Below are 24,670 nucleotides of genomic sequence, written 5' to 3'. Positions count from 1 at the left end.
CCGCTACGAGCAATGCCGCACTGAACAACCTCTGCATGGCAGTTCAGATTCTTGCTAGTATCTTTACGATAGGTTCCTCCGAGTGGGTTTGTGAGATTAAACAGAAACCTGTCGATCATTTTGCTGGCCGTCCCCACTCTTTTTTTGCATCGCCACCAGCGATAGATGAGAGTATTCTTTCCTCACACCCACACCAGCAGAAGATGTTGCCAAAGTTTTGGATGTTTGCCACCCTGCTCAGGTGTGAAAGAGCGTTTTGGGGTAGTTTGAAATGGGCATTTGTCTTGCTATGAGTGAGGTTGAGGGCCATTTTTACGTCTTTTGTGTGCTCTTTATAGTTTTAGGCTTATTTTTCTGACAGATTGTTGGTCTCCTCTTGATTTCTAGGAACTTTTGATATATTAGGGCTATTAGCCCTTTGTGGTATGGGTTGCAAATATTTTCCCCCCACTTTGTCAATTTATCTCTTGACTTTGCTTTATGGTCATGCAAAAGTTGTTTTTAAATTTTTAATCAAATTTATCAATATTTTGTTATTTCTTCTGGATTTTAAGACCATTTCTAACACCCTCCCCCCCAATCCTAGGCTTATCAGGGAAACCATTCATGGTTTATTTAGTACTTGTAGGACCTTATTTCTTGCATGTAGATCTCGGATCCATTTGGGACTTATCCTAGTTTTTAGAATGAGGTAAGGGTTCAATATGACCTTTTTCCAAATTGTGATCCAGTTATTCCAGGATCATTTAGTTGAAAGTTTGTCCTTTCTCCACTGATTTGGGATGCCACCCTCGCCATGTAACAAGTTTCCACATTTGCTTGGGTCAATTTCTGGATTCTACTCTGTTCCAGGGATCTGTTTGTTCCCTTGAGCATTGCTGTTTTTGATATGGCAGCCTTCTTAGGTTTTATTTTTTATTTTTTTAAAAGATTTTGTTTATTCATGAGACACACACACAGAGAGGCAGAGACACAGGCAGAGGGAGAAGCAGGCTCCATGCAGGGAGCCCGATGAGGGACTCGATCCCAGGTCTCCAGGATCACGCCCTGGGCTGAAGGCAGGCACTCAACCACTGAGCCACCCAGGCGTCCCATCCTTATTAGGTTTTAGTATCTGTTAGGGTTCAACACCTCCTCTCCCACCTTCACCATCCACTCTCTTTGCCTAGGTTCTCCTGGACATTCCCACTCGTTTGATTTTGCACACGAATGTTAGAGTCAACCAGTTCCACTAAGTAAGTTATCATGTTGAAATTATAAACTGATTTAAGAACTCACCTTTATGATGTGGTCTTCCTATCCAGGCACATTTATATCTTCCTTTTGTTCAAGTCTCCTTTGAATCATTTAGGAGTAATTTTACTCAAGTGTTCCTTAAAGATTGTCCTTAAGACTTTTCACATTTTTGGAAAAAGTTTTGCCTGAGCATATTATGTTTCATTTTGTTGTTGTAAGTGGGGCCTTCTTTTCTAACTGGTGACTTTTGTCTGGATGTAGGCTACTAACCTGTGTGTTAATGCTATATCCCATTATTTTACCAAATTCTCTTAAGTCTACACTGGTTTATCTATTGGTTTTCTTGAGTTTCCCAGAAATACAACCACATATCTGCAAACAGACATGGTTTTACCTCCCTTCTTTCAAATTCAGGTTTCTCAAAGTGATTCATCTCATTGCCTTAGCTAATCTTCTTATACCTTACTATGTCACAGGAGCAGGAGTGGGGCAATTTTGTCTTGTCCCCAACTTCAGTGGGAAAACAAATTTCCATTAAGATGTTGGCTGAAGATAATTATCAATTCTTAGCATCTTTTAAAAATCTAGAATGCATGCTACATTCTAATTGCCCTGTGAGGATACCGTATGCCTTTTTCCTCAGATGTTAATACAATAAATTGTATTGAACCATCCTTGCTTTCCTGGAATGAATCTCACTTGGTGGTGGTAGTGGTTGTTTTTAATGCACCATTGGTGTCTATTTCATGAGGAAATTCTGGAGGAACTAGTAGGAGGTAGAGCTCACAGAGGGCAGCCATGGAGATCTAGGGATCTCCTGAGACCAGTCAGGGAGGGCAGAGCAATGGTACAGGTGAGCTGGGAACTCTTGTATCTTAACCCAGTGTGAGTGAAGTATCTGGGCAACAAGAAAGCAAGTGAAGACTGCTTAAATCCATCTTAGAGGGAATATTTCAATCCAAATATCCATCAATCTAGAACTAAGTTACGGTACATCCATACAGCTGAATACTCAGGAACCTCCTTACGTGCTGATATGGAACCACCTCCAATTATACCAAGTGAATGAAGTCGAAGGCAAATCAGTATCTTCACCACTTGTAAAAAAAAAAAAAAAAAAAAAAAAAAAAAAAAAAAAAAAGGCAGGGAAAAGGACATCGGAGGCAATTCACTTCTACAGGATAAGCCTAAAATAGCAGGCTAACTCCAAGGAGGAGTGGCTTCCAGGGACGGTGAAACTGGGTGGCTGGGGATGGTGAGGGAGTCTTCACTCTTCCCTGTTAGTGGTGTTTACTTACGAGCTCTGCCAAGGTCCTACCTATCCCCAAAAATAAACACGTTAAAACACTAACTCAGAGCTAAAAAATAAGATGAACCCAGGGGGCTGCACAATCCTCCTAGACTCCTGATCTCAGCGTGGGGTGGGGGGGTGGCAGGGAGCCACCCTCTAGCCTCTTCCTCACCCAGCCTCCTTGGCGGATGCCTAGGTGGGCCGGGCCCCAGACATCGTCATCGTGTTTGATTGCTCCATGGATACAATGGTCCGGAGAGTGCTGCACCGGGGCCGGGTGGAGCACAGGGCAGATGACTGTGAGTCGGCCATCCGCCAGCGCCTGGAGACCTACTACATGCTGTGTGAGCCAGTCCTGACCTTCTATCAGCAGAAGAACCTGCTCTGTAATGTAGGTACTTCCTGCTTGCCCCTCATCACCCGCCACCAACTCCCCACGGGAACAAGACAAGGGTGATGGCTTGGCCCACATCCTGGACCTCTCTGGGCCTGTTTCCCTACTGTGTACACTGGGAAATTCCATTTCTTCCACTGGGCAGTATAGGCACAGGCTGTGGCCTTCCCACTAGGACATTTAAGGTCTAAACAGAAGGACTGTCTCCCAAACTGCAACATTAAAAACATTTGACTGCATCTACAAAACCTAAGATTAGGACAACTGGTTAAGCATGGCTCAGCTCAAGTGCAGGGATATACATCCTCCAGGGGGAAAGCAGGGGTATCCTAATTCTTAAAGTGACCCATCTATGAAAACCTCCGGCTTGTCCCCGTCTCTGTCTGAAGGCAGGAGTGTGAAATGAAGCTAAAATGAGGGTGTCCTATGGAACAAGCTTTAACTGATCAATGAGTTTGGGATAGGAGGGCAGGGGCCACAGGGGTTGGGAGGCAATCCCCCACACTTCCCGCCCCCTGTGGCCCGCTCCAAGGGACAGTATCTGCACAGCTGGTGTGGCTGAGTGGCCAACTCTTAGTGACCTATAACACTGTGCTGCAGCCTTCCTGACCCACTTCCCTCTTCCCTCACCTTGTGTGACCTGCCACCGCACTTCCCGATTCTTTGTCCGCACTTAGTAAGAAGAGGCCCGCAAACCTGCTTACCCCGCGTTGGAGGGCTGGACAGTGTCCGGGCTGTGACTCAGAACTGACCTTCTGCTCCCCCTCCTCTAGATCTTGGCAGAAGAAGCTCCAGAAAACATTTTTGCCAAGTGCTGCTCTGTCGTTGAAAGCCTGCAGTGACGGGAGGGGCTGGGGGCTGTCTCCCCCACATCCCAGAACACACATAGGGCTCAGAAGGGGGACAGGCTTGTGAGGTAAGGTATGTAAGACAGCAGGCCAGGAGACCCCAAACCGAGCCCCTTCCTGGGCCATGGCACCACAGGGGTGGGCTGAGTGGGGGCCACCACCCACAGGAGCAGGTTCCTACAAGGCTAGAGAAAGCCTGGTGGGGCAGGGGGCTCTGAGCTGTTCTGGGCTCCTGCTTGGTGCTGCTTCAAACCTGAGAGCCCAGGATTCTCAAGTTGAAACCTGATCTGCATTAGTATTCAACTATAAACCCCAAAAGAACACTCCGGCCATACAGTAGGCCTCGAGATCAGCCCCTGGGTTCACTCTGTCTCCTGTCCTCACCCCTGGGAGGCCGTGGCCTCCCACCAAGCAAGGATCTGGTGCCATTTCTTACCAGGCCTGGTTTCCACCTTGGGGCACACGGACAGAGCAGGCCCCAGCCAGGTGCGTACCAAGAGCAGTCTGACTCCCGTGAGGCACACGGAGCCAAGCGTTTGCTGTGGTGGCAGGCTGCGTCCATGGAAACACCTGTCCCCAGGGACTCTCCTGGGTGTCTTGCTCCCCATGTTCCCAGAGGAGAAACATGGGATGGGGTTAAGACTACTCCCCCTGGGCTCAACCTGCTATTCCCCTTTCTGCGAGGCAACACTAGAACAGTCTTTGGGGGGCCCATACCCCCCATTCTTATTGGCCAACCCCTGTTCCTCTTCAGCTTGTTTCCTCTACGAACACAACTGCGGCCAGCACGCAGTTTTTAGACAAAAAGCACTTTATTTAACCAAAAAAAAAAGGGGGGGGGGGGTTAGGAAAGCACAATGCGCCTGCAGAAAACTATTTTTTCTTATAATTCTTTTTCTTAAAAAAAAAAAAAAAAGGAAGGAAGGAAAGAAAAAACACAACACAAAGCTTGTAATTTCCAATCACCATTATCAGGCTTTTACAACATCTATAAAGAACAAACAAACATCTGCTTCAAAACTCTACAGGGGGCAGGGGAAAGGAGAGAGGAGGGAGGGGGGAAGAGGAGGAGAGAGAGACTGAGAGAAAGAGAGAAAGAGACGGCACCCAGCAGACACGGGGAGGTTTTGTTATCATTTATTTGTGAAGTTAAAAACGAGCGATAAAAAGTAAAAACTGCCATACAATTTGTTGTTTTGTTCTCAATTTGTCCTCTTGAACAGTTGAAACCCAAGACCAGTCCCGGGAGTGGGGGGCAGGAGGGGCTGCAGGGGAGCCGAGCGAGGCAGGGGGGAGGAGGAGAGAGGAGGAGCAGAGGCCGAGGGGCTCGACTGGGGGGGAGGGGGGCCTGCAATAGCAACACCTGGTCCAAGGAATGTTCCAACTCTAACTAAAAAAAAAAAAAAAAGAAATAGCAAGAGTGACTTTTTTTCCTTTTTAAAAGTTTATTTTAAAAACATGAAGAGGGCCAAGGGTGGTAGGAAGAAAATGAATTGCTTTCCCCTGAAAGAGGCAGTTTCAGGAAAGGATAGAGATTTTTATATATATATATATAATTTTATAGGTTTTGTCTGCTTTTTGTGTTTTTTATATTTTAAATTTTTTTTCTTTTTTGGCAGAGATTTAATTCTATCTTCTATGGCTGGCTCAACATGAAGGATCCCAATTTTGAAAGAAAAAAAGCATGAGACACACAGAATGAGCGAGAGAGTGAGAGCCCAGGATCGCCCAGGCTGTGACCTCCAAGCCACTCAGCAAGGGCTTCCCCAGCACCTCCCACAGCAGCTATCGCTCTCTCGCCAAACAAACGAGGAAAAAAAAAAAAACAAAAAAAAAGCCCCCAAACAGAACAAAATGGAAAAAAAAATAAAAGATTTTCACAGATGAAGAGGTTCACATTCATTCGATTCATTGAGCCTGCGGAGAGGGAAGAGATAGGAATCGGTCACTACGGGGAGGGGAGGAGGGGGCGGGAGACAGGGGACGGCGGCAAGGAGGGGGCCAGGAAGCCCCTCTCCTGAGCCTGTGGCGAGCTCAGGCTGCAACCATGTGTTTGTAACTGTCTAGTCAAATGCTCCGGGGACCTCGGCTGAAGTCAGACTGGCTCCTTGATGGAGGAGGAGGAGAAAGAGTGACATGAAGACCAGGAGGAGAGAAGCAAGGGCCACAGAGGCAGAGCGGGAAGAGAGGGAGAGAAGCGCACTCAGGGTCAGGGAGGGAGGAGGGGTGCCCTCTGTCTTCAGGAAGGCAGGTGCTCCGGCGCATCACAACATGACAATCTCAGAGATCACGGTGTCCCCACAACACCCCTGTGAGGTAGGTTGGAAGGTGGCGGCGATCGTCATGCCCACTTCACAGACAAAACCGGGACACAGAGGCAGGCGCGATAGCGGAGGAGGCGGAGCCCAGGAGGGGCGGGAGGGGCCCTGGGGCGGGTCCCCTTGGCGAGCTCCCCCAAGGCCCACCAGAGCCAGGGCCGACCCACGCTGGGGCCGCCTGCAACACATAGTCACTCGGACACGGGGAAAAGATTGTGGGGTTAAAAATAAAAGAATGCAAAGAACAAAACCCAAAAAAGTAATGCAGAGAGGGGAAAACACATCCGTTTTCTTCCCAAGTGGCCAGATTTTGAGTGAGCGAGTTAGCGGCCAGGATGGCGACCAACCGTCTGTGCTGCCGGCCTGCCCCCCACCCCCAGGACTACCCACCAGTTCAACAGTTCCACCTTGTATTTGTTTCGCGCTTTCCCCCAGCATCGCGACAGCGTGACACAGGAACAAGCGGGCCGGCGCGGGGAGGCCTCTTCGTTTAACCTCTGGACCCAGCGCACACTTCCCCAGCTCGCGGGGACTCCCGGAGACCTCTGGCCACACGGCCCCCGCTGCAGGCATCAAGGACACACCCCGCAGGGGAAGGGATTTCCGGCGCTCCCCACTAAGGCAGGATGGACGGTGGCCGGGGGTTGGAAGGAGAAAGGAGGAGGAGGGGGGTGGCAATTTCCACTTGCCTGCTGCTGTCCCTGCTGTGTGGGAGGAGGCTGCGGGCCGCCGGGACCTGGAGTCTGGCCGTAGTAAGCGGCCTGCTGTCTGTAATACTCGGCCCAGGCGGCACTGTAGTCTGGCTGCGAGCCCGGGGGTGCTCCCGGACCCCCTCCGGTGGCCACTTGAGCTGCAGGGAGGCAGAGGGTGAGCGAGTGCAGCTGGGGGCTCGAGGGCCCAGCCCTGCCCCTACCGCGTGACCCCAGCGGCTCACCCTGCTTCTTGTAGTACTCCTCCCAGGCCTTCGTGTAGTCTTGCTGTGGGGGTGCTCCGGGCTGCTGGGGCTGCTGGCCTGAAGGGGGGGAGGCATCAGGAGGTCAGAGGACGGCACAGGGAGGCGGCTGCCTCTCAGCAGCCTCTGGCAGACCAGAGCCCCGGCACTGGCCCGCACCCACTCATTGGATCTTTTTTCTTTTTTAAAAGATTTTATTTGACATATAGAAAAAGAAAAAGAGAGCTCACACACACACACGCCAAGTAGGGGGAGCGGCAGGCTCCCCGATGTGTAGCTTTGATACCAGGACCCTGGGATCACAACCCAAATTTCAGACGCTTAACTGACTGAGCCACCCAGGTGCCCCACACTCACCGATCTTTTTGTAATACTCTTCCCAAGCCTTCGTGTAGTCTGATTGGCCGGCAGGTGGGGGCTGAGGGGGCTCGCCCTGGGCAGGGGGTGCCGCAGGGGCTGGTGCAGGGCCCGGCACGGGGCCTGGGGGCTGCTGGTAGTAGTGTGAGTAGTAGGCGGCCCAGGCAGCGTTGGGGTCTGCAGCGGCTGCAGCTTTATCTGTAGGAGGGCAGGGGGCTGAAGGGCAGAACAGGGAGCCGGCCCTGCCCTCCCCACAGGGGCACCCAAGCCCTGTCCTGACCCTCAGCCAGGCAGCCTTACTTACTTGGGTCATGAGGAGCAGGTGGTTGCCACTGGGGATAGGTATTGCCCCAGCCCTGGGGTGGGTACTGGTGAGGAGGGGGGCCCCCCGCACTGCAGGACAAGAAAGGGAGGACAATTGAGCCGGGACTGCTCCTTCACAGGGGCAGGGAAGGCTAATAGGAAGGGGCCCAGGCCAGCCCCCTGCTTGTACTCAGCCACAGGCCCCTTGCCCAGAAAAAAGTGAGAAGAACACAAACTCCATTGGCTTAAGGATGTGAGAGTCCCCCCAAATTCAACATACATGAGTTTGCTTATCAGGTGGGGAGACTACAGTCAACACGTGTGACATCTTTTACAAATATGCATGAAACAAGAGGCTGGGCTGGATTGCGTCTTGGACCAGTGCAATCAGCACTTATTGGTGGTGAATGAAAATGGGACCCGCTGCTCTTCTTGCCAGCACGGCAATCCCCATGTCCCAAATCCCAGGAAGCTGAGAGGAATACTCACTGCGGGGGAGCCCCAGGTGGCCCCTGATTGAAAGGCCCGGGGTTGAATGGCCCCATGGGGCCTGCAGGGCCTGGTCCCCCTGGGCCTGGTCCAACCGGGCAGAGGGGACCCTGGAGGAAGCAGAAGCAGACAAATTTGGTTCAGGAGTGGGAGGAGACAGGAGATGGGTCTAGGCTCCTAAAACCCTTCCCTGACCCCACCTCAATCTTTTCCTCAATGAGCTGCTTGGCGTGGTCAATCTGCTGGGGTGAGCCCCGGATGATGAATAATTTGAAGTTGGGGTCCCCGTTGGGTGGCAGCTGCCGGGAGATCTCCACAAAGGCGCCTGTCTGCTGGTTTATGGCTTTCACATTCTCACCACCTATGGGAAGCCACAAGCAGTGAAGGGAAGGCAGGAGGAGTGGGCGGGTGAGGAGCAGTATGCACGCAGGGCCTACTCACCTCGGCCGATGACCAGCCCACACTTGTGGGTGGGGATGGAGAAGGTCATCTCTCCCCCAGGAGGGCCCCAGTTGCCCTGGCCCCTTCCTCGTCCCCGACCCCCCGGGGGCATGCCAGGACCCCCTGGAGGGCCTGGAGGACCACTCTGCAAGACAGGGAGGAAATGGAGAGTGAACACAGAAAGCTAGCCTGGCTCCTGGACTTCTCTAATAGGGAAGTGCCAGTCCCCTCTATCCTCACGGGCGGCTCGCAGCATACCCCGAAGCCACCTACCCTGAGGCTCTGGAGGAGATCATTGATGATCCGAGCAGCATGCTCACACCGATCTGGGGGCCCCATTATGTGAGCTATCTTCTCAGGACCTGTCCCATCATCTGAAGCCAGCAACCAGAGAACAGAAAGATGAGTTTTAAAGAAAAGCACAACACCAAACCCCCATAACACCGCCTCTGCGAGGTAGACACCATGCCAAGCCAGGTGTCAGAAATATCTCCGGCTCAAAGTGCCGCTCATCACACTCCATGTATTGGGGGGGGGGGGGGGGGGTTGCGGGGAGGCCCATGTTTCCAGAGAAGAAAACTCGACCAGCTAGGGCAGGGTGGCACCCCCGGAACAGATGCATTTTATGAAACTAAGGACGACAATAAACCTCAGAAAGGTCCTCCTTCCCCATGGGCCTACCACTTCCGAGACTCTCACTGAAGCCTGGCAGTAGCCCAGAGTTGGGGCAGAGTGATTTGATCCAGTCCAGGCTGCCCCATCAGGATGGGCCATTTGGTGGGGGAAACAGAACAGATTTGATGACAGGAAGAGCTTTCCTTTAAAGTTAAGAAGTCTGCCCTCCGCCACCTCTCGCACTTGGCTTTCCCCTCGAGGAGGGAAACAAGGCCCATTCTGCTGGCTAGGAGTAACGATGGCACCACAAAGAGGCTCAACGGGCTCACCACGGTGCCAGGCTATCTGCAGTGGACCCTCAGTCATCCTGAGGACAGAAGTGTAGACACAGCCACCCCCCCGCCCCAGCTAGTCTTTTCGGCCAGGCCCCTGACCTTGCTTAAACTGTATCCGCACACCAGCGTCATTCTGGATCTTCTTGATCATCTCTCCGCTCCGGCCAATGACCACCCCAACAGAATGCCTGGGCACTGGCACCTGACGGAGGGACGGATGTGGGGGGTGGTCAGCCGAGTCCTGTCCCTGTGGCTCTGGTGCCCTCTGCCCACCAGAGCGGGAGTCACGCCCAGCCCATGGCACTCCACTACTGTGGGAGGCCCACACTCACATCAATGCCCCCGCCAATCCGGGATCCATACTCGTTCCGGTCCCCAAAGCCACCCTGGTCACGCTCCCGCAGAATGTCCATCACCATCTCACAGGCTTGCTGCAAACACACAGGGCACGCCCTCCAACACCATTCCCCTAGCCTCCCATGACCCAAGGCCTCATGGACCTACGCTGAGCCCACCCAGGGCCTGCTAAAATTTTGACCTGCCGTCCCGAGAGGGAGGAATGGCCAGCATCCCCATTTTCCAGATAAAAAAACGAAAGATCAAAACTTAGGTCTCTTTCCCATGTCCAGTGCTGGGAGAGCTCAAAATGAGAGAGTCCTGCACAGACTTCAAGCCAGTGCTCTTGAAAACCTCTCCCCTTTCCCTCAAATGTCCAGCCCTGTCTGCTGCTCACTTCCCCTAGATACCCCGTCACCCCCAGGGTTCTCACCTGCACTTTGTAAGGATCCCCAATGATGCGGAGAGGCTTGTCCACATTCGTATTCTGGGAGCCATCCTGAATTAAAATCATCTTCACTCCAGCTCGCTCCTTTACAATCAATGCGGACAGTCAGTGTCGGGCTTTCAAAGAACTTTCTGGGGCTAGCGCACGTGGGGGGGCAGGCGTGATCACAAAGGGTAAGAGGCTCTGGCAAAGCAGTCGGTGGGGTGTGCACACACACAGATGCACGAAGGAGACTTTCCGGGGACAGGAGGAGCTTCTGTCCTCCATCCCACCCCTCACCTGCAGCTGTTTAATTGTCTCCCCGCCTTTGCCGATGACCAGGCCGGCCTTCCCTGCGGGGATCATGATCTCCTGCACAGTGCCATTCTGGCCCCCATTGGCATTGTCGTGGAACTGTCCTGGGGGGCCCCCACGACCCCGAGAGACAATGTCATCCAGCATCATCTTCGCTTTCCTGGGAAGGGGAAGAGTGAGTTCAAACACTTGAAAGAGTACAGGTCTGACAGCCCCATCCAGCTCAGAGGGAAGAAGGTGACTCCAACATGCGCGTGTGACAGATGACGAGAAAGAGGGTCCGTCCCTGGGGATGGGGCTATTCAGGTGGTTTTCCCAGATCTTCGGAGTCAGGGCAATCAAAGCATCAGTACAGCCCCCTGGAGAGGGCAAGGGTTGAGGGACATGGGGGAGTTGCCCCCAACTTTCCAAAGGATGGAAAGAGCTTCTGCTGGCTCCCCTCACCACAATGACAGGCTCCACCAGGGACTTACTGGACAGATTCTGGGGCTCCCGTCAAGGACACGCTGCGCTCGGGCAGGCCACCGCTGTCTGTAGAGGAGAGAGAGGGTCGATGCCTCCCCAGGTCCGTGGACACTGGAGAAAGGCTTTCCACGGAGACGGGAAAACTTGCACAACAATGGCTATATCTGCCACCATTAGCAGCCTGACAAATCACGACTAACACCTGGGAAGCTGCGAGACCAAGGCTGGGAAGCCTAAAGGTCAGTCAAGAAAGTGGAACTTTGGGGGAAAAAGAGGAGCTGGAAGGTAAGTTCCCAAACCTACTCCATTCCTGCCATCACCGACGATCACACACATCCTCTCCATGGTCTACAGACCTCACTGTGTTAGAACAAGTCCCCAGAAACCCCTGGATGACAGACACGTGCAGCTGAGTAGCCAGACTTGGATTCAAACCTGGGCCTGGTCTCAAAGTCACTCCTTCGAATGCATCTCCCTGCCTCACACATTCCCACTGGTTTCCCAGTAGGTGTTTACCTCAGATAGGGACTTAACAGTTTATAGCAAGATCTAGAACAAAATTTTGGATACTCAACCTTCAATCTTCCACCTTGGCCTCCCCCCAGCTGTAAAGTGCTACACTGCAGGGCACCACGCTGTACTAGTTAAGATCCTGCCCTGAACCTGGCACGTAGAAAGCACTCCATAAACACCAATCTATCTCACTTCTATCCAGTCAGGTGATTGTTTTAAAAAAGTGCAAGGAACCCAGCCCGGCCCTGTGACCATTTTGACACAAATCTGGCTCTCATACCTGGAGAGATCTGGACTTTGCAGCCTGAATCCTGCTGGATTTTGTTAATCTGTTCACCTCCTCTGCCAATGACTAGATGGAGAAAAAGGGAAAAAGCAGATTGATAAGGGCACCCCAGCACTAAAAAGACTATGTGGCAGGCAGGGGTTCCTGGCTCTGCTGAGAGCTCCACCAGGCCCCCAGCCCAAAGAAGACAGGTGAGAGGAAAGTACAGGAGGCCCTCTCACACCAAAAGCTTCTGGGCCAGCAGGGGCTCCCAAGACACTGTCCCTGAGAGGCAGGAAAATGGGCACCCCACAGTGACCCACACTCACTTAGTCCCACCATGCCGTCTGGGACCCTATACTCTTCTGTCATTGAAGTCCTATAAGAAAAAACAGTAAAAGCCAGTCTCAGGTGAGAAGAAAGAGACAGAAGGGTCTCTAGAAAAGACCCCTTGAAGCCACCGCTCCTCACCTGTGGGGTCTTTGGTGCTACTGGCCTCTGCTCCTACTTCCCACCACATCTGGACCAAGACCCCACAGGACTAAGCAAAGTCTGACAAGAGCACACAGCTTCCTCTCCCCAAGGCAAGCCACTCAACCTCTCAAGGCCCATTTCCCCATTTAGGCCACAGGACACTTGGTTGGGGTCACTGTGCCCCCAAACTAGTGCTGCCCCACTGACTCAGGGCAAGAGCAAAGGCTTGGATGCTTAGACAGAATTCTGACCGTCGTTTCAGGTCTCTTAAGAAAAAATAAGATAAAATAAAAGGGTTGGTATCTTTTCCCTATCCTCTCCCTAACAAATCAATTTCAAATTTCATATACACAGAAAAAGAGGGATCCCTGGGTGGCGCAGCGGTTTGGCGCCTGCCTTTGGCCCAGGGCGCGATCCTGGAGATCCGGGATCAAATCCCATGTCAGGCTCCCGGTGCATGGAGCCTGCTTCTCCCTCTGCCTGTGTCTCTGCCTCTCTCTCTCTCACTGTGTGCCTATCATGAATAAATAAAAATTAAAAAAAAAAAAAAAAAAAAAAGAAACAACACGGTCCTTCAGGAAAGATTCTACATCAGATTCACTGAAGTCACTGGGGGTGGGGGGGTGGAGGGGGTGGGGGTGGTGCGCAAATAGGAAAAAACCACAGGCCCCACCAGCTCTTGGGGAACAAGCATTTGCAGAAGGCAGAGGAGAAACCCATAGCTGGTCCTCAGCCCTCCTGCTAAGTGTCCCACCACAGCACAGGCAGCAACAGGGCACAAAGACTGCCCCTATACTTCCTGGGCTTCTCTGGGGCCAAGGAAGCAGCCACAGACACAGCTCTCCTAAGTCAGTAAGAAAGGCCAGCGATAGCTGACAGACAAGGAAACATGCGCTCTCCAAATCACAGCTTACCTGGGGGGAGGATGGATGGGTCCAAGTTGAGAACTGATGGCTGCAGAGAGAAAATTCAAAGCAATGATTGGCCTGGCTCCTCTTTGGGCCCCTGAACACTACTGGCCCCCAAGTACTCCTGCCCGCACGAGGAGTGGCTAGCACTTACTACAGGCTGAGCCTTCCTGAGCACATCTCACATCAGCACACGCACCAACCATCTCTGCCTCAATCTCCAGGGGCTCTGAGACCCCTAAAGCTCACAGACCCCAGATGATAAGCACCTAGAGCCTCCATGGACAGGTGCCACCTCCTCAGAGTTTCTAGCTCCCAAATCCTAAAAACCTTTTAAGACCCTGAAGCTGCCCTCTGCCTGCATCATCCAATGGACTTACAGTCTCCCTGGGAAGCCAGTTTCTTGCTCTCCGGTTGGTCTGTGAAAGAGAGAGGATGTCAGATGCTACACCCACCCACCCACAGCTGCCTCAAATCTGATGCTGGTGCCACATGGCCTGGCAAACAGCCTCCCTCCCCCACCCCCCACACCAAAGCCAAGACAGGAGAGTAGCAGGGACCAACCAGGAAGGAGGCCAGACTTCCACCAGTCCTACCATCAGCACTTAGAGTAAAAAAAAAAAGTCCTTTATAACAGGAACAATGATGGCAGCACTCAAGTCCAGGGGCAGGGAGGGACGGGGGGAAAGTCCGGTTTTGGCTGATCCCCCACGCTGATCATTTTGGCTACTGTGGGTAGCGCTGCACGCCCTAGGGCCAGCCAAGCTGCACTAATGTGGGGCTTGGATAAAACCATGAGCATTTCCCAAGCCAACCAGAAGGGGAGGAACAATCTTGACAACTTACAACTTGGACCCGGTCACAATCAATCTGCTCCTCTCAGCCACCTGATACCCCAGGATGGCAGCCCGAACAAGAAGAATGAACAAAGCTGGGGCTGCTGAGGTTTTAAAAGACCAAATGGCAGTGGGCTTCCCCCGACTCTGCATCACGTTCAGACAAAGGCACCTCGCTCTACCCCCGGCCTTCCTCCCAGCAGGTAGGTAGTTACCTCCATCTTCTAACTGCCTCTTCTGGCCCCCAAAACCAAAATCAGGAGTGCTGTTGTTCACTGTGGTAGCAGCGTCGCCTCCAATTTTGGCTGCGATCTAGAAACAAAATCGTAAGCACAGAAGGTTACCACCACAACGAACGGGTGCTCAGACGAACTTCTCAGAACCTACCCGAGGGCCTCAACATTCAAGAGTCATCCAGGAATTTCAAAATTCCCTTTCTAGATGGGATTCGTGCCCTCGTCGTCTGCAACTGCTCTGCTCTCGGGAGGACCCTCAGGTTGCCTCCATGAGGGAAGCAGAAGTGTGACTGTGGCCCAGCTCTCCTGGGATGGTGGAGACCACAACTTTCCTTTATCTCCCTCCCCCTCAAAATCTTTGCGTTCGTTGAATGACTTTTAGAGAAACGTCTGCTTAAAGGCATTTAAAATCTTCATTCCACCAAATCCAAAGACCCTTTCTGAAAACACACATTACACGCCAGACACGTGAGGAACGACTTCAAATAATCCCAATGTAACAAAATTTAAGACCAGAATCCATGTGTGAAACTATCACACTTTGTTTTTTCCAAAGAAACGCAAACCAGAAGTTAAGGATCTATCTTCCCACCTCTCTTAATTTTCTTTTTTCTTTTCTTTTCTTTTTTTTTTTTTTAAACACTTTGGGCCAAAGCTCTCAGGATGAGGCTTTTCCCCAGCCCAACAAAGAGCATCAGCTCGCCTAGTGACGACCGCTTCTCCCTCAAGGCAGTTTGGTGGGCAACAAGACCAAGTGCACAGCAGAGGCTGATCCCGCGCCCTAGGTGAGAAAGCCTAGACCACACTGGGCGGGGAATAGGGCGTTCACCTAACGGGACCTCCCACTCTGCCCCGGAGGCACTGGAACAACCCCGGGAAAGCCTCCGACGGGAACGCACTCAGTCGGCTCCCGGCCGGTCCGCTGCCCGGGAGGACAGCAAAGTTCTCCGGTTCTCCAGGCCTCCTCCCCTCCAGGGCGTGCGGAGGCCGCAGATGGAGCTGGGGAGGTCAGTCACAGCAGCATGTGACACCTCCATGTTACCATCACGCCTCAAAACACAGTAGTGGGACCCTCCCCTCCTTCCCAGACAGACAGACCACGCTTCCAAGCCACCGGAAGCATCAGAAAGGACCCAGACCCGGTGCCCAGCCTCCCCGTTTCGCCCAAGCGCTCGGCCACTCTGGTGGCAAGGGGCCCCCTTCCCAGGCTCCAGAGGAAGGGCTGTTTCATCCCCAAGTCCTTTCTTCCCGGGGAACGGGCGAAGACGCGGCTGGGCCGGAGGCAAACAGCTCTCTGCCCCGGTGGGGAGGCGAGCGCCAAGCAAGACCCTCCCCTCCGGGAAGCTGGGCACTCCGCTCCCAGGAGAGGAAAGCGTGCCCCCGGGCGTCCTGAGTGGGGGCCCCCCAAAGTGAGTCCCAGCCCTCCGGGGCCCCCTCGCACGCCCCTTCCCCTGCAGGGGGTCACCCGCCGGGGGCCCACCGGGGACACCCTGGAAGGCCCGAGCCCCCGCCTACCGCCCCCACGTGACCCCGCCGCGGCCTCGGCCCCCCCCGCGACCCCGCGCGCTCGCGTGACCCCGCCCCCTCCCCCGCCCGCGCGCGCCCCTCAGGCCCGCGGCCTCCTCACCTGGCGGGCCCGCTGCACGGCGTCGGCGAAGGCGTCCTTGCGGATCCCCGGGCCTCCCCCGCCGGGCGGCTGGGAGGGACCCCCGGCCGACCCCCCGCCCGGGCCGCCGCCGCCGGGGCCGCCGCCGCCCCGGTCCCCCGCGCCCGGCGGGCCCGGCGGAGGGCCTCCCCCGGCGCCCCCGGCTCCCCCGGCTCCCCCGCCGCCGCCGGCGGGCGGCGGCGGCCCGGGCGGGGGTCCTCCCGTGCTGTAGTCCGACATGGCGCGGCGGGGCCGGGCCTGGCGCGGAGGCTGAAGCTGAGGAGGAGGCGGCGGCGGCGGCGGCTCAACGCGGGAACAAGGCCTCGCTCCACACCGCCGCGGAGCACTCTGGGAACCCAGCGGCTGGGAAGACGACGAGGGGGGAGAGGGACGCCCCCTCCCGCCGCCGGCGTGACGGACGGCGCAGCCAGGCCAATGGGAGGCGGCCGCCTCTCCAGGAACACCAATCGCGGGCTCCGGACACGAGCAGCCAATCGGAGGGCCGCGAGAGGCTGTGGGCGGGAGGCGCCGCGTGACCGACAGCTCTCGGAGGCAGTGGGCTGCGCGCTGCCGGTGCCGGGCGGGCAAATCGAGGCGACCCGAGAGGGCAGGAGGCCCAATGGAGCGGGGGTTCCAGAACTACGGGGCGACTTCAGGACCGGATTGACGGCTCCAGGGAGTCAAGTGCACAGGAAGGAGGGGCCTGGCGAAAGGCTCCTTTGAACAGGCTGGGCGGGCGCCAGGTGAGATAATCGTGCACGCGAGCCAATGAGTCCGCGCGGGGGGCGGTTCTTGGGAAGATTGGCGGTCGGCTTAGCCCAATCCCTGACGAGCCCTGGGTGACGCGCTCAGGTTTGGACGGGATTGCTTCCCCTGTTAACCAGAATCCTTTTCCAGCCTTGATCTCTAGGCCAATGGCCGGGCGGCGGGGGCGGGCGCAAGGTGACGGACAGCGCGCCGGACAAATGGCGGTGGAGGAAGTCTAGGGGCCCCGTTTTGGTGGGAGCCTGTGGAAGCGGAGCTGCATTGGGGCGGAGCCGGCCGCCGGACGACGAGAGGGGATTAGCCGTCGTGGGAGTGAGTGGCAGTCGACGTGGGCAGCGCCGACCGGCTGCCCGGAATTCGGGCCTGACGTCTGGGTTAGCGCCCCAGGAGCCTGGCTGGGTAGGCCGAACACATGGCCTGCTCGAGGCCTTGGAGGTCGGATGCTCCCGGGGGCGGGGTGGCCCAGGAGCAGGGGGGGGCCCACGGATCCCCTGCACCCGCGCTCTTCACCCAGGATTCTAGAGCCGCCACTTCCCTTCCAGGACTCACGGGACCAGTTCCTCTCCAGAATGCAAGGGTCTAGGGCCATCGGTTCTCGCCTAGGACCCTAATTCCACACCCCACACCCGTTTCCCATAAGGCCGGGGATGGGGGTGGGGGGGATCAGAGCCTCAAGCTCCGATCCTCGGCCCTCAGTTTCTCTCCTGAACCCAGGCGTCTTATGGGTTTACAATTCCTATTCAGGTCCGAGGGGCTCAAGGGTCCCCCTTTCCGGGCCCCAGGGATTCCCAGGTACCCCGCTTCCATTCTTGGGACCCAGGTATCCGAGGCGCCCTGCTGGGTCTTAGGCCCTGGGTGTTCCAGGTCCCCAACTCACCTCCTGAAACCAGGGATTCCTGGTGCCTTCCTAGACCCAGAGAGTCCATTTACTGGGCTCCCCACTTGGACGCAGGTATCCCAGACACATCCAGCAGAAACTGTCTCTTTATTTCAGGTTCTCTCCACATCCACCATTTCACCCTGAAGCTGGATGTGACGAGCCACAGCGAGCCAAACTGGAGTCCACACTAGTCTCTGGCTGCACCCTCAGGAAGGATCCCCAGGGATCTTCTGACCCAGGCCTCCAGACTGCTTCTCCTGACAAAAACTGCCCCCCGGGTCTAAGCCTGGTGGGCTCTTTGGGCCAGGGGACCCTGGATCCTCCTGTCCATTTCTGCCCAGGGTGTGTCGACTAGCCACGGCCTATACGCCCAGGGTTTTCTTCATGGCTTCGTACACCACGTAGCTGATGCCACCTGCTGGTAACACCTTCAGTAAGGTGGGAGTCATGCCTCGGTACAGCCCCGGCCAACCTTGCTGGGCCAAGATCCCCCGGAAGACTCCACACATGGTGGGGTTCGAACCCTCCACAGTGTCTGTGGGAACAGGGGCAAGCTCAGGGCTTCTGCCAGAGGATGATCGGGCCTCCAGGGGCGCTGGAATATTGGGGGTTGGGTGAAGCCCGGGGCTAAGGTCTGGGGGGTCATTTGGGAGGGTGTTTGGAGACTTGTAGAGGATATTGGTCACTTTGGGGAGAGTGAGATCAATTCAGGCAGGAGTTTTTAGGATTTGTTTTTCGGAACATCTTAGAAAACAAGCTTATAATGGAGAGGGAACTTCTAAGATCTGCTAGAGATTTGAGGAGTGTGCTAAGGGGGAGGGGGGAGTTGGGGATATTTTCAAGATTAGGGTAGTGGACCAAGGACTTGTTTGGATGTTTGTGGATTGGTGTAGGGGGTGAGAGTCCATTTGGGGAGTACCCAGGGTAGTGGGGGAAGTGGTTATGATGTTAAGACGTCTAAGGGTCAGATTTAGGAATTTTAGGAATTTTAGGAATTTTGACTTTTGGAGTCAATTATGGGCTGGGTCTGATTTGGAGAAGCTGGGAGAACATTTGGGGAATCTATATCCCCACTGAGGTCAGTGTGGGGGCCTAAGTCCTATTTGGGGATGCTTATGGGGGTCAGTTAGGAGATGTTCGTTTCAGTGGTTTGTAGGGTTCATTTGGGGTCTGGTATCAGATTTAGGGGTGATTCTTAGTGGGTCTAGAGGGCAGCAGAAGCATCCAGGATCAGATGTGGAACATTTGGGAGTGAGTTTTGGGGGATGAGAAAGTTCAGAGTCAGGGCTGAGGGAGAGGGGCACACACGATGGCCAGTGGGGCTAGCCTGACCTTGGGCCTGCATCCTGGTGCGCACCAGGGTCAGTGGGTAACTGGCCATCTGGCCACAGGTCGTGGACAGCGTCACAGATGACAGACTGACCAGGCCACTGGGATCCTCCATGTCCCTCCCTGATTTCAACCAGAAGCACCTGAGCATCTGCAAGAGAAGGGGGTCAGGAGGAAGTGCACTGTGGGCCTGTGTTCACGGCACTCCTGGTACCCCTCCATGGGCTCCACACCTCATAGACGGCCAGGTCAGTGCAGGCATAGGGGATGATGCCAAGCATGTTGGGCAGGTAGCCGCGGTATAGGGCGCGGGTGCCCTCCCGCTCCAGGATCTGCCTTGCACAGTCCAGCAGCCCCTTGTACTGGCCCGTCCGGCGAAGGGTCAGCCGCGTCTTCAGCACCTGTGGAGGATGAGGAGGGAGTGGCTCATCTGATCCAATGCTCTCATCGACCTTCAGCAGCAACCATCGTCTCCAACCTACCACTGAGGAAACTGAAGCTCAAGAGAGTACACAGAGCTGAGTTTCAAACCCAGAGCCGTCCGATCCCTTGGCCTCTCTGTGCTCCCAACCCAGGGTTCAGCAGCAGAGGCCAAGAGGATAAGGGAAATGACATGGACTGACTGGAGTCACAGCTTATACCTAACAGCAGCCAGACACAATGCCGTGGGAGTGCAGACCCCAGGTGGCCAGATTTGCCAATCTTCCAAGAGAAGCCAGACAACGTGATTTGTATGAAATGCTCCAAAATCAAAATATTGGCAACTCTACAGTTGCCCAAAAGACCAAACACCAAGTGCAGTAGGCAAAATTCTAAGGTGGTCCCTAAGATTACCACATCTGATATATATGCTCCATATAATGCCTGCCCGACCTTGAGAGTGTGCTGTGAATGAATGAATGAGTGAATGTGATTGGGTGTCACTCCCCTCATTGAGTTACATGACATGAAGGTGAAGAGATTTTACAGATGTAATGGAGGTCTTGAAGCAGCTGATTTTAAGTGAAGCAAGACCACTCATCCCTGGTGGGCCTGACCAAATCAGGTGAGCCCTTTAAAAGAGTCTCTTGCCAGAGACCAGAGAAATCAGAGCGATTGGGAATGTCCAGGACATTTTTCATTTGCTCTTAAACAAGCAGACCGTTGGGGAGAAGACCACGTGGTAGGGACAGTGGATAGCCTTCTTGGTGCTGAGGATCTCCATCCGTTGTAGGATGTTTCACAAGAAACTGAATCCTGTGAACAACCAAGGAACAACACAGGCCTCAGGTGGGCTCACTGTAGCCCAGCCAACACCTTGATTTCGGCCTGATGAAATCCTGACCAGAGGGCCCGACCAGCCAGTGCCCAGACGTGACCCACAAATGAGATAATAAATCTATCATTTTAAAAGCTGCCGAGTCTCTGGCAATTTGTTACGCAGCAGTAGAACACAGATATACTTAGGAAGAAATTTAACTGGTCAAGAGCAAGCGTTATATGAGAAAAACTTTAAACAAACATTGAAGTACAAAAGGGGAGACTTGAACAAATGGAAATGTTCTGGGCAGCCCGGGTGGCTCAGCGGCTTAGCGCCGCCTTCAGCCCAGGGCGTGATCCTGGAGACCCGGGACCAAGTCCCGCGTCAGGCTCCCTGCATGGAGCCTGCTTCTTCTGTCTCTGTCTCTGCCTCTCTGTCTCTCATGAATAAATAAATAAAATCTAAAAAAAAGAAAAAATAGCAGGACTCTCTAAGCTTATTTTTTTTTTAATTTTTATTTATTTATGATCGTCACACAGAGAGAGAGGCAGAGACACAGGCAGAGGGAGGAGCAGGCTCCATGCACCGGGAGCCCGACGTGGGACTCGATCCCGGGTCTCCAGGACCGCGCCCTGGGCCAAAGGCAGGCGCTAAACCGCTGCGCCACCCAGGGATCCCTCTAAGCTTATTTATAAGTTGAATACCATCCCAGTTAAACAAACAAAACCAATAGGTGACCTTGTTTTCTGAGAAAAGTTGCTTTTCAAGTTTATATGGGAAACCACCAGGGGGATAACCTGGAAAGCCAATAAAGAAGATGGGGGGAAGAGGGAGATGAGAAAGCCCAAGATCAAACCTCAAAAATTAAAGACAGTAAAACTACAGTGGCACCCGCTGACTGAGTCCAAAGAGCGTGCGACTCTTGATCTGGAGGTCATGAGTTCCAGCCCCACGTTGGGTATAGAGACCACTATAAATCAAAAAAATTTTTAAAAGATAAAACTGGGGGGATCCCTGGATGGCTCGGCAGTTTAGCGCCTGCCTTTGGCCCAGGGCGCGATCCTGGAGACCCGGGATTGAGTCCCACGTCAGGCTCCCAGCATGAAGCCTGCTTCTCCCTCCTCCTGTGTCTCTGCCCCCCATCTCTCTCTCTCTCTCTCTCTCTCTCTCTCTCTCTCTATCATAAGTAAATAAATCTATCTTAAAAAAAAAAAGATAAGACTGTAGGCAGTAAAAGGATCAGGGGTGGCCAGGGATTCAGGGGGGAAGCGAGAAGGGGTGAAGAGGTGGAGCACAGGATTTTTAAGGCAGTGAAACTACCCTGTCTGACCCCCAGATGGCAGACACCTGTCCATGCACGTCTGTACAAACCGCAGATTGTACAACCCAAAGAGTGCCCCTGAGGGCAACTCTGGGCTTTAATAATAATGTATTGATATATATATTGGCTCATCTGTTGCAACAAATGGACCACCCCATGCAAGACCTTAATAGCAGAGACTTTGTATATGTGGGAAGAGGTGTATGGGAACTCTGTACCTCCTGCTCCATGTTTCTGTAAATCTAAAACTGCTGTGCACAATAAAATCTGTTACCTCCCTCCCTCCCCCCTCCCCCCCAAAAAAAAAAACAAAGAAAAAGAGACATTCGTGCATGGACAGACACACCAGAGCAAAGAGAGAAAGCCCAACTGTACATGGGAGTTTAGTAAATTACAAATTACACAGGGTCTTCTGGATCCTTGACGGGGAAAGGATGGTTGAGCTGACTGGGGAGCCATCTGGAATATACGAGTTTGCCACACACCTCACATGAAGGGGAAGACGAGGGGGAGGAGGGAAGAAGACAGGAAGGAGGGGGAAGTAGTAGCAGGTGGTAGCTAACTTTCACCTTGTTTCATCCTTGGGGGGAGGGAGGGCAGAGGTTCTCTTACCTCCATGGGGTTGATGAGCGTCTGGGAGGTGGCCACGGCTAGGGAGCCAGCTAGGAGACGTTCCTGGAAGGGTGGGGACCCATGCACTCCGCAGAAGTAATTCTTACACTGTGGCAGGAGAGAGGAGCAGGAGAGAGCCGCTAACCCCCTCCCTCGCTGAAACCCACCCTGAGTCTTGGGTAAGGATCTGGGCTTGCAAGCAGGGGTGTAGGAGAGGGTTTGGGGTTAAAGGGCAGGGCTGGGCAAAGCGGGCCTTCCCCCACACACACACACTTCATTGCGCCCCCCCCCTCTCCCCAACCTGTTCAAAGACGGAGAACTTGATGGCGTACTCGGGGGCAATCTTGAGGACGTTGATGCCGTTGCCCCGCCACAGGGAGTGGAAGCCCCCCTCCTGGACCATGCTTCGGAGCCCTCCCAGCAGGTTCATGAAGTTCGTCTTGGAGGAGTAGACCTGGGGGTAGGGAGGCCACCGGCCCTGTGAGGAGCCTCCCACCCGATCCCCACCTCCAACCCAGCCCCGAGTCCAACCCCATCCTGTCCCCAGCCACCCAACCCCATTCCTCCCCAGCTAGTGCTGTAACCCAATGCAGACCCACATCCTGCCTCCTCCCTCATCTTCCTCTCCTTGGCTGTTCTAGTTCGCCTTCAAAGCCACCCAAAGACCCCATCCTCAGTTCCCTTATCCCTGACCCCACCCTGTCCCTGGTACTGTTCTCTCAGCTCCAGCAACTCAAGTTCATGCTCCATCCTCATTGGCTCCAGCGCCAGCCCCAGCTTCAACTCCCACATTTACCTCCATTCGGCCTCCTCCTGACTCCAACCCATGCCCCAGCCCCACCCTCAAACCTGTTTCCAATTGCATCCTCACCCCTATCCTGTCCCCCAATCAGCTCCACCTCCATCCGGCCAGCCCCACCCCAAAGGCTCCAGGGCCTTGGTCCCCGCGCACCTGCATATACACCTTGGCTCGGTCTAGAGGGGCCGTCCCAGTGCGGGACACCGCCCCAGCCATGGCCCCTGAGAGCAGAAACTTCCACAAGGCCCCCTCGTTGTCCACTTCAAGGACGTCCACGGGGACCATCAGCTGCTCTCCTGTGTCCAGCACCTGCAGGGCAGACCCAGCTCCCACCCATACTGAGCCGGGCTGCAGCTCCTTCCCTGCAACCCCAGAAGCCCCTCCTAGTGTGAAGGCCCACCCTGGTCCCCACTGCTTCCAGATGGAATTCCGGGTCCGCTTGGAGGGGAGTGGGGCAGGCAGAGGCAGGCAGCGCGGCCTTCTACCCCGGCAGTCAGGCTGCAGGTGCCGAAGACCTGCAGTTCTCAAACTCACCTGCTGTGATGGCAGATGCTCCAGGTCGTTTTCACGCACGTGCCCAAACACATACCCATACACGTGTGTACAGCCCACGTTCCGGGAGGGGGCCAGGGGCGGGGTCGGAGGTGGGGCTTCGGTGAGTAAGGCCTTGACCCTCTTAAACAGGGTCTGGACACTGGAGCAAGGCTTCTGAGCTTCCTCAGGCTGGGCTCCCATGGCAGCCGGAGGGTTAGGACACCTAGGTTCAAATCCCTGGCGACAGGTTTGCCCATCCAGCAACCATGTGGGAGGGGTCACCTTGTAAATTTGGGAACCAGGCCATGATGAGGTCACAGAGACCCTTGTGACCTCACTGGATATGGTGCACAGAGTAAGCCTGTCCATATCCAAATTCCTCTAAACCCGTGAACTCGCTTATGTCAAGTGGCAAAGGGAAAAGCAAATTTGCCGAAGGAATTAAGGTCACTCACCAGCCGATGGGGAGATGGAGAAATTATTCTGGACTAATTGTGGGCCTGGTCTAACCTCGTAGGTCCTTAAACAGTGAGGAAGGGAGCAGAACATGGTTAAAAGGATCAACTTGAGAAAGACTCGACTGACCATTGCTGGCTTTGCAGATGAGGAGGGAACGGCCAGCCATGGGGTGCAGGCCGACCCTCAAAGCTGCAAAAGGCCAGGAGGCAGATTCTTCCCTGGAGCCTCCAGAAGGAGCTTGATTTTAGCCTAGGGGGATTCGTGTCAGGCTTCTGACCGCTGGAATAATACATTTGTGTTGTTTTAACCCACCACGTTCGTGGTCGTTTGTTACAGCAGCCGGAGGAAACTAATGCGCTGTGTTTCGTTATCATGGCAACAGGAGATAGAAGTGAAGGAGAATGGGAAGGTTCTGGAGCTCTGGGAAGGAGAGACACAGTGGGTCCCCGAAGTGAGAGAGGCCTGGGTTTGGAGGCAGCCTGGGTTTGAATCCCATCTAGGGCAACTCTTGCTGTGTGACCTGGGGGTACTCACTTTACCTCTCTGAGCTTCGGTTTCCCCCACGTGTAAATTGGAAGCGGCGATAAGCTCTTACCACGAAGGGTCAATAGGTTGCAGTGAGCGTTGAGAGCACTTCCATCCTCCCATGCGGTTTGGTTCCAAAATGTTGATGCCATCCACGATTCTTTTCTTGCTCTCATGCCCACGCTCTGTCATCACATCCTGGCTTAA

The 24,670-nt window shown here is 54.4% G+C and overlaps 3 protein-coding genes and 1 long non-coding RNA gene across 26 annotated transcripts in view; 2 read left to right on the top strand and 2 right to left on the bottom strand.

Moving 5' to 3' along the window:
- The window catches only part of LOC140610983 (adenylate kinase isoenzyme 1-like), a 14,672-nt gene extending 9,196 nt beyond the window's left edge, over positions 1-5,476 (top strand). For 8 of the 13 annotated variants that reach the window (XM_072787610.1, XM_072787608.1, XM_072787599.1 and 5 more), the window contains 3 exons: positions 2,724-2,918; positions 3,695-3,837; positions 5,391-5,476. In XM_072787610.1, coding sequence (XP_072643711.1) covers positions 2,724-2,918; positions 3,695-3,763 — 264 coding nt within the window. In that variant the 3' untranslated portion in view covers positions 3,764-3,837; positions 5,391-5,476. Of the gene's footprint in view, positions 1-2,723; positions 2,923-3,694; positions 3,843-5,390 lie in introns of those variants that run through there. The other 5 variants (XM_072787601.1, XM_072787602.1, XM_072787600.1 and 2 more) reach the window with 5 other exon arrangements.
- KHSRP (KH-type splicing regulatory protein) lies at positions 4,563-16,347 on the bottom strand. Of its 3 annotated transcripts, none has more exons than XM_072787575.1 (20): positions 15,982-16,347; positions 14,334-14,430; positions 13,663-13,701; positions 13,289-13,328; positions 12,230-12,279; positions 11,916-11,987; positions 11,131-11,188; positions 10,643-10,817; positions 10,349-10,447; positions 9,912-10,010; positions 9,679-9,781; positions 8,903-9,003; positions 8,630-8,774; positions 8,389-8,549; positions 8,189-8,298; positions 7,701-7,789; positions 7,397-7,594; positions 7,022-7,099; positions 6,777-6,937; positions 4,563-5,686 (listed from the first exon to the last, which is right to left on the bottom strand). In XM_072787575.1, the coding sequence occupies exons 1-20, from the start codon at positions 16,237-16,239 to the stop codon at positions 5,678-5,680; spliced, it is 2,142 nt and encodes a 713-aa protein (XP_072643676.1). In that variant the 5' UTR covers positions 16,240-16,347; the 3' UTR covers positions 4,563-5,677. The 3 variants fall into 3 exon arrangements, with proteins under 3 accessions (XP_072643676.1, XP_072643677.1, XP_072643675.1); XM_072787576.1 differs by having other exon boundaries at positions 4,563-6,937; positions 15,982-16,082; positions 16,224-16,344; XM_072787574.1 differs by having other exon boundaries at positions 4,563-6,937; positions 15,982-16,346.
- On the top strand, positions 16,265-20,368 carry LOC140610989 (uncharacterized). The gene is made up of 3 exons (XR_012012386.1): positions 16,265-16,742; positions 16,897-17,163; positions 17,759-20,368. It is a non-coding gene; the product is annotated as an uncharacterized lncRNA (long non-coding RNA).
- SLC25A41 (solute carrier family 25 member 41) lies at positions 17,733-24,670 on the bottom strand. Of its 9 annotated transcripts, none has more exons than XM_072787595.1 (8): positions 24,534-24,602; positions 23,935-23,999; positions 23,099-23,254; positions 22,448-22,600; positions 22,147-22,254; positions 19,207-19,374; positions 18,977-19,124; positions 17,733-18,179 (listed from the first exon to the last, which is right to left on the bottom strand). In XM_072787595.1, the coding sequence occupies exons 3-8, from the start codon at positions 23,228-23,230 to the stop codon at positions 18,007-18,009; spliced, it is 882 nt and encodes a 293-aa protein (XP_072643696.1). In that variant the 5' UTR covers positions 23,231-23,254; positions 23,935-23,999; positions 24,534-24,602; the 3' UTR covers positions 17,733-18,006. The 9 variants fall into 9 exon arrangements, with proteins under 9 accessions (XP_072643696.1, XP_072643695.1, XP_072643697.1 ...); XM_072787594.1 differs by lacking the exon at positions 24,534-24,602 and adding an exon at positions 24,251-24,527; XM_072787596.1 differs by lacking the exon at positions 23,935-23,999 and having other exon boundaries at positions 24,534-24,670.

The sequence above is a fragment of the Canis lupus genome, chromosome 19, assembly GCF_048164855.1.
Source record: "Canis lupus baileyi chromosome 19, mCanLup2.hap1, whole genome shotgun sequence".
Taxonomy (NCBI): Eukaryota; Metazoa; Chordata; class Mammalia; order Carnivora; family Canidae; genus Canis; species Canis lupus.
This window is presented reverse-complemented; position numbering and strand designations above follow the sequence as displayed.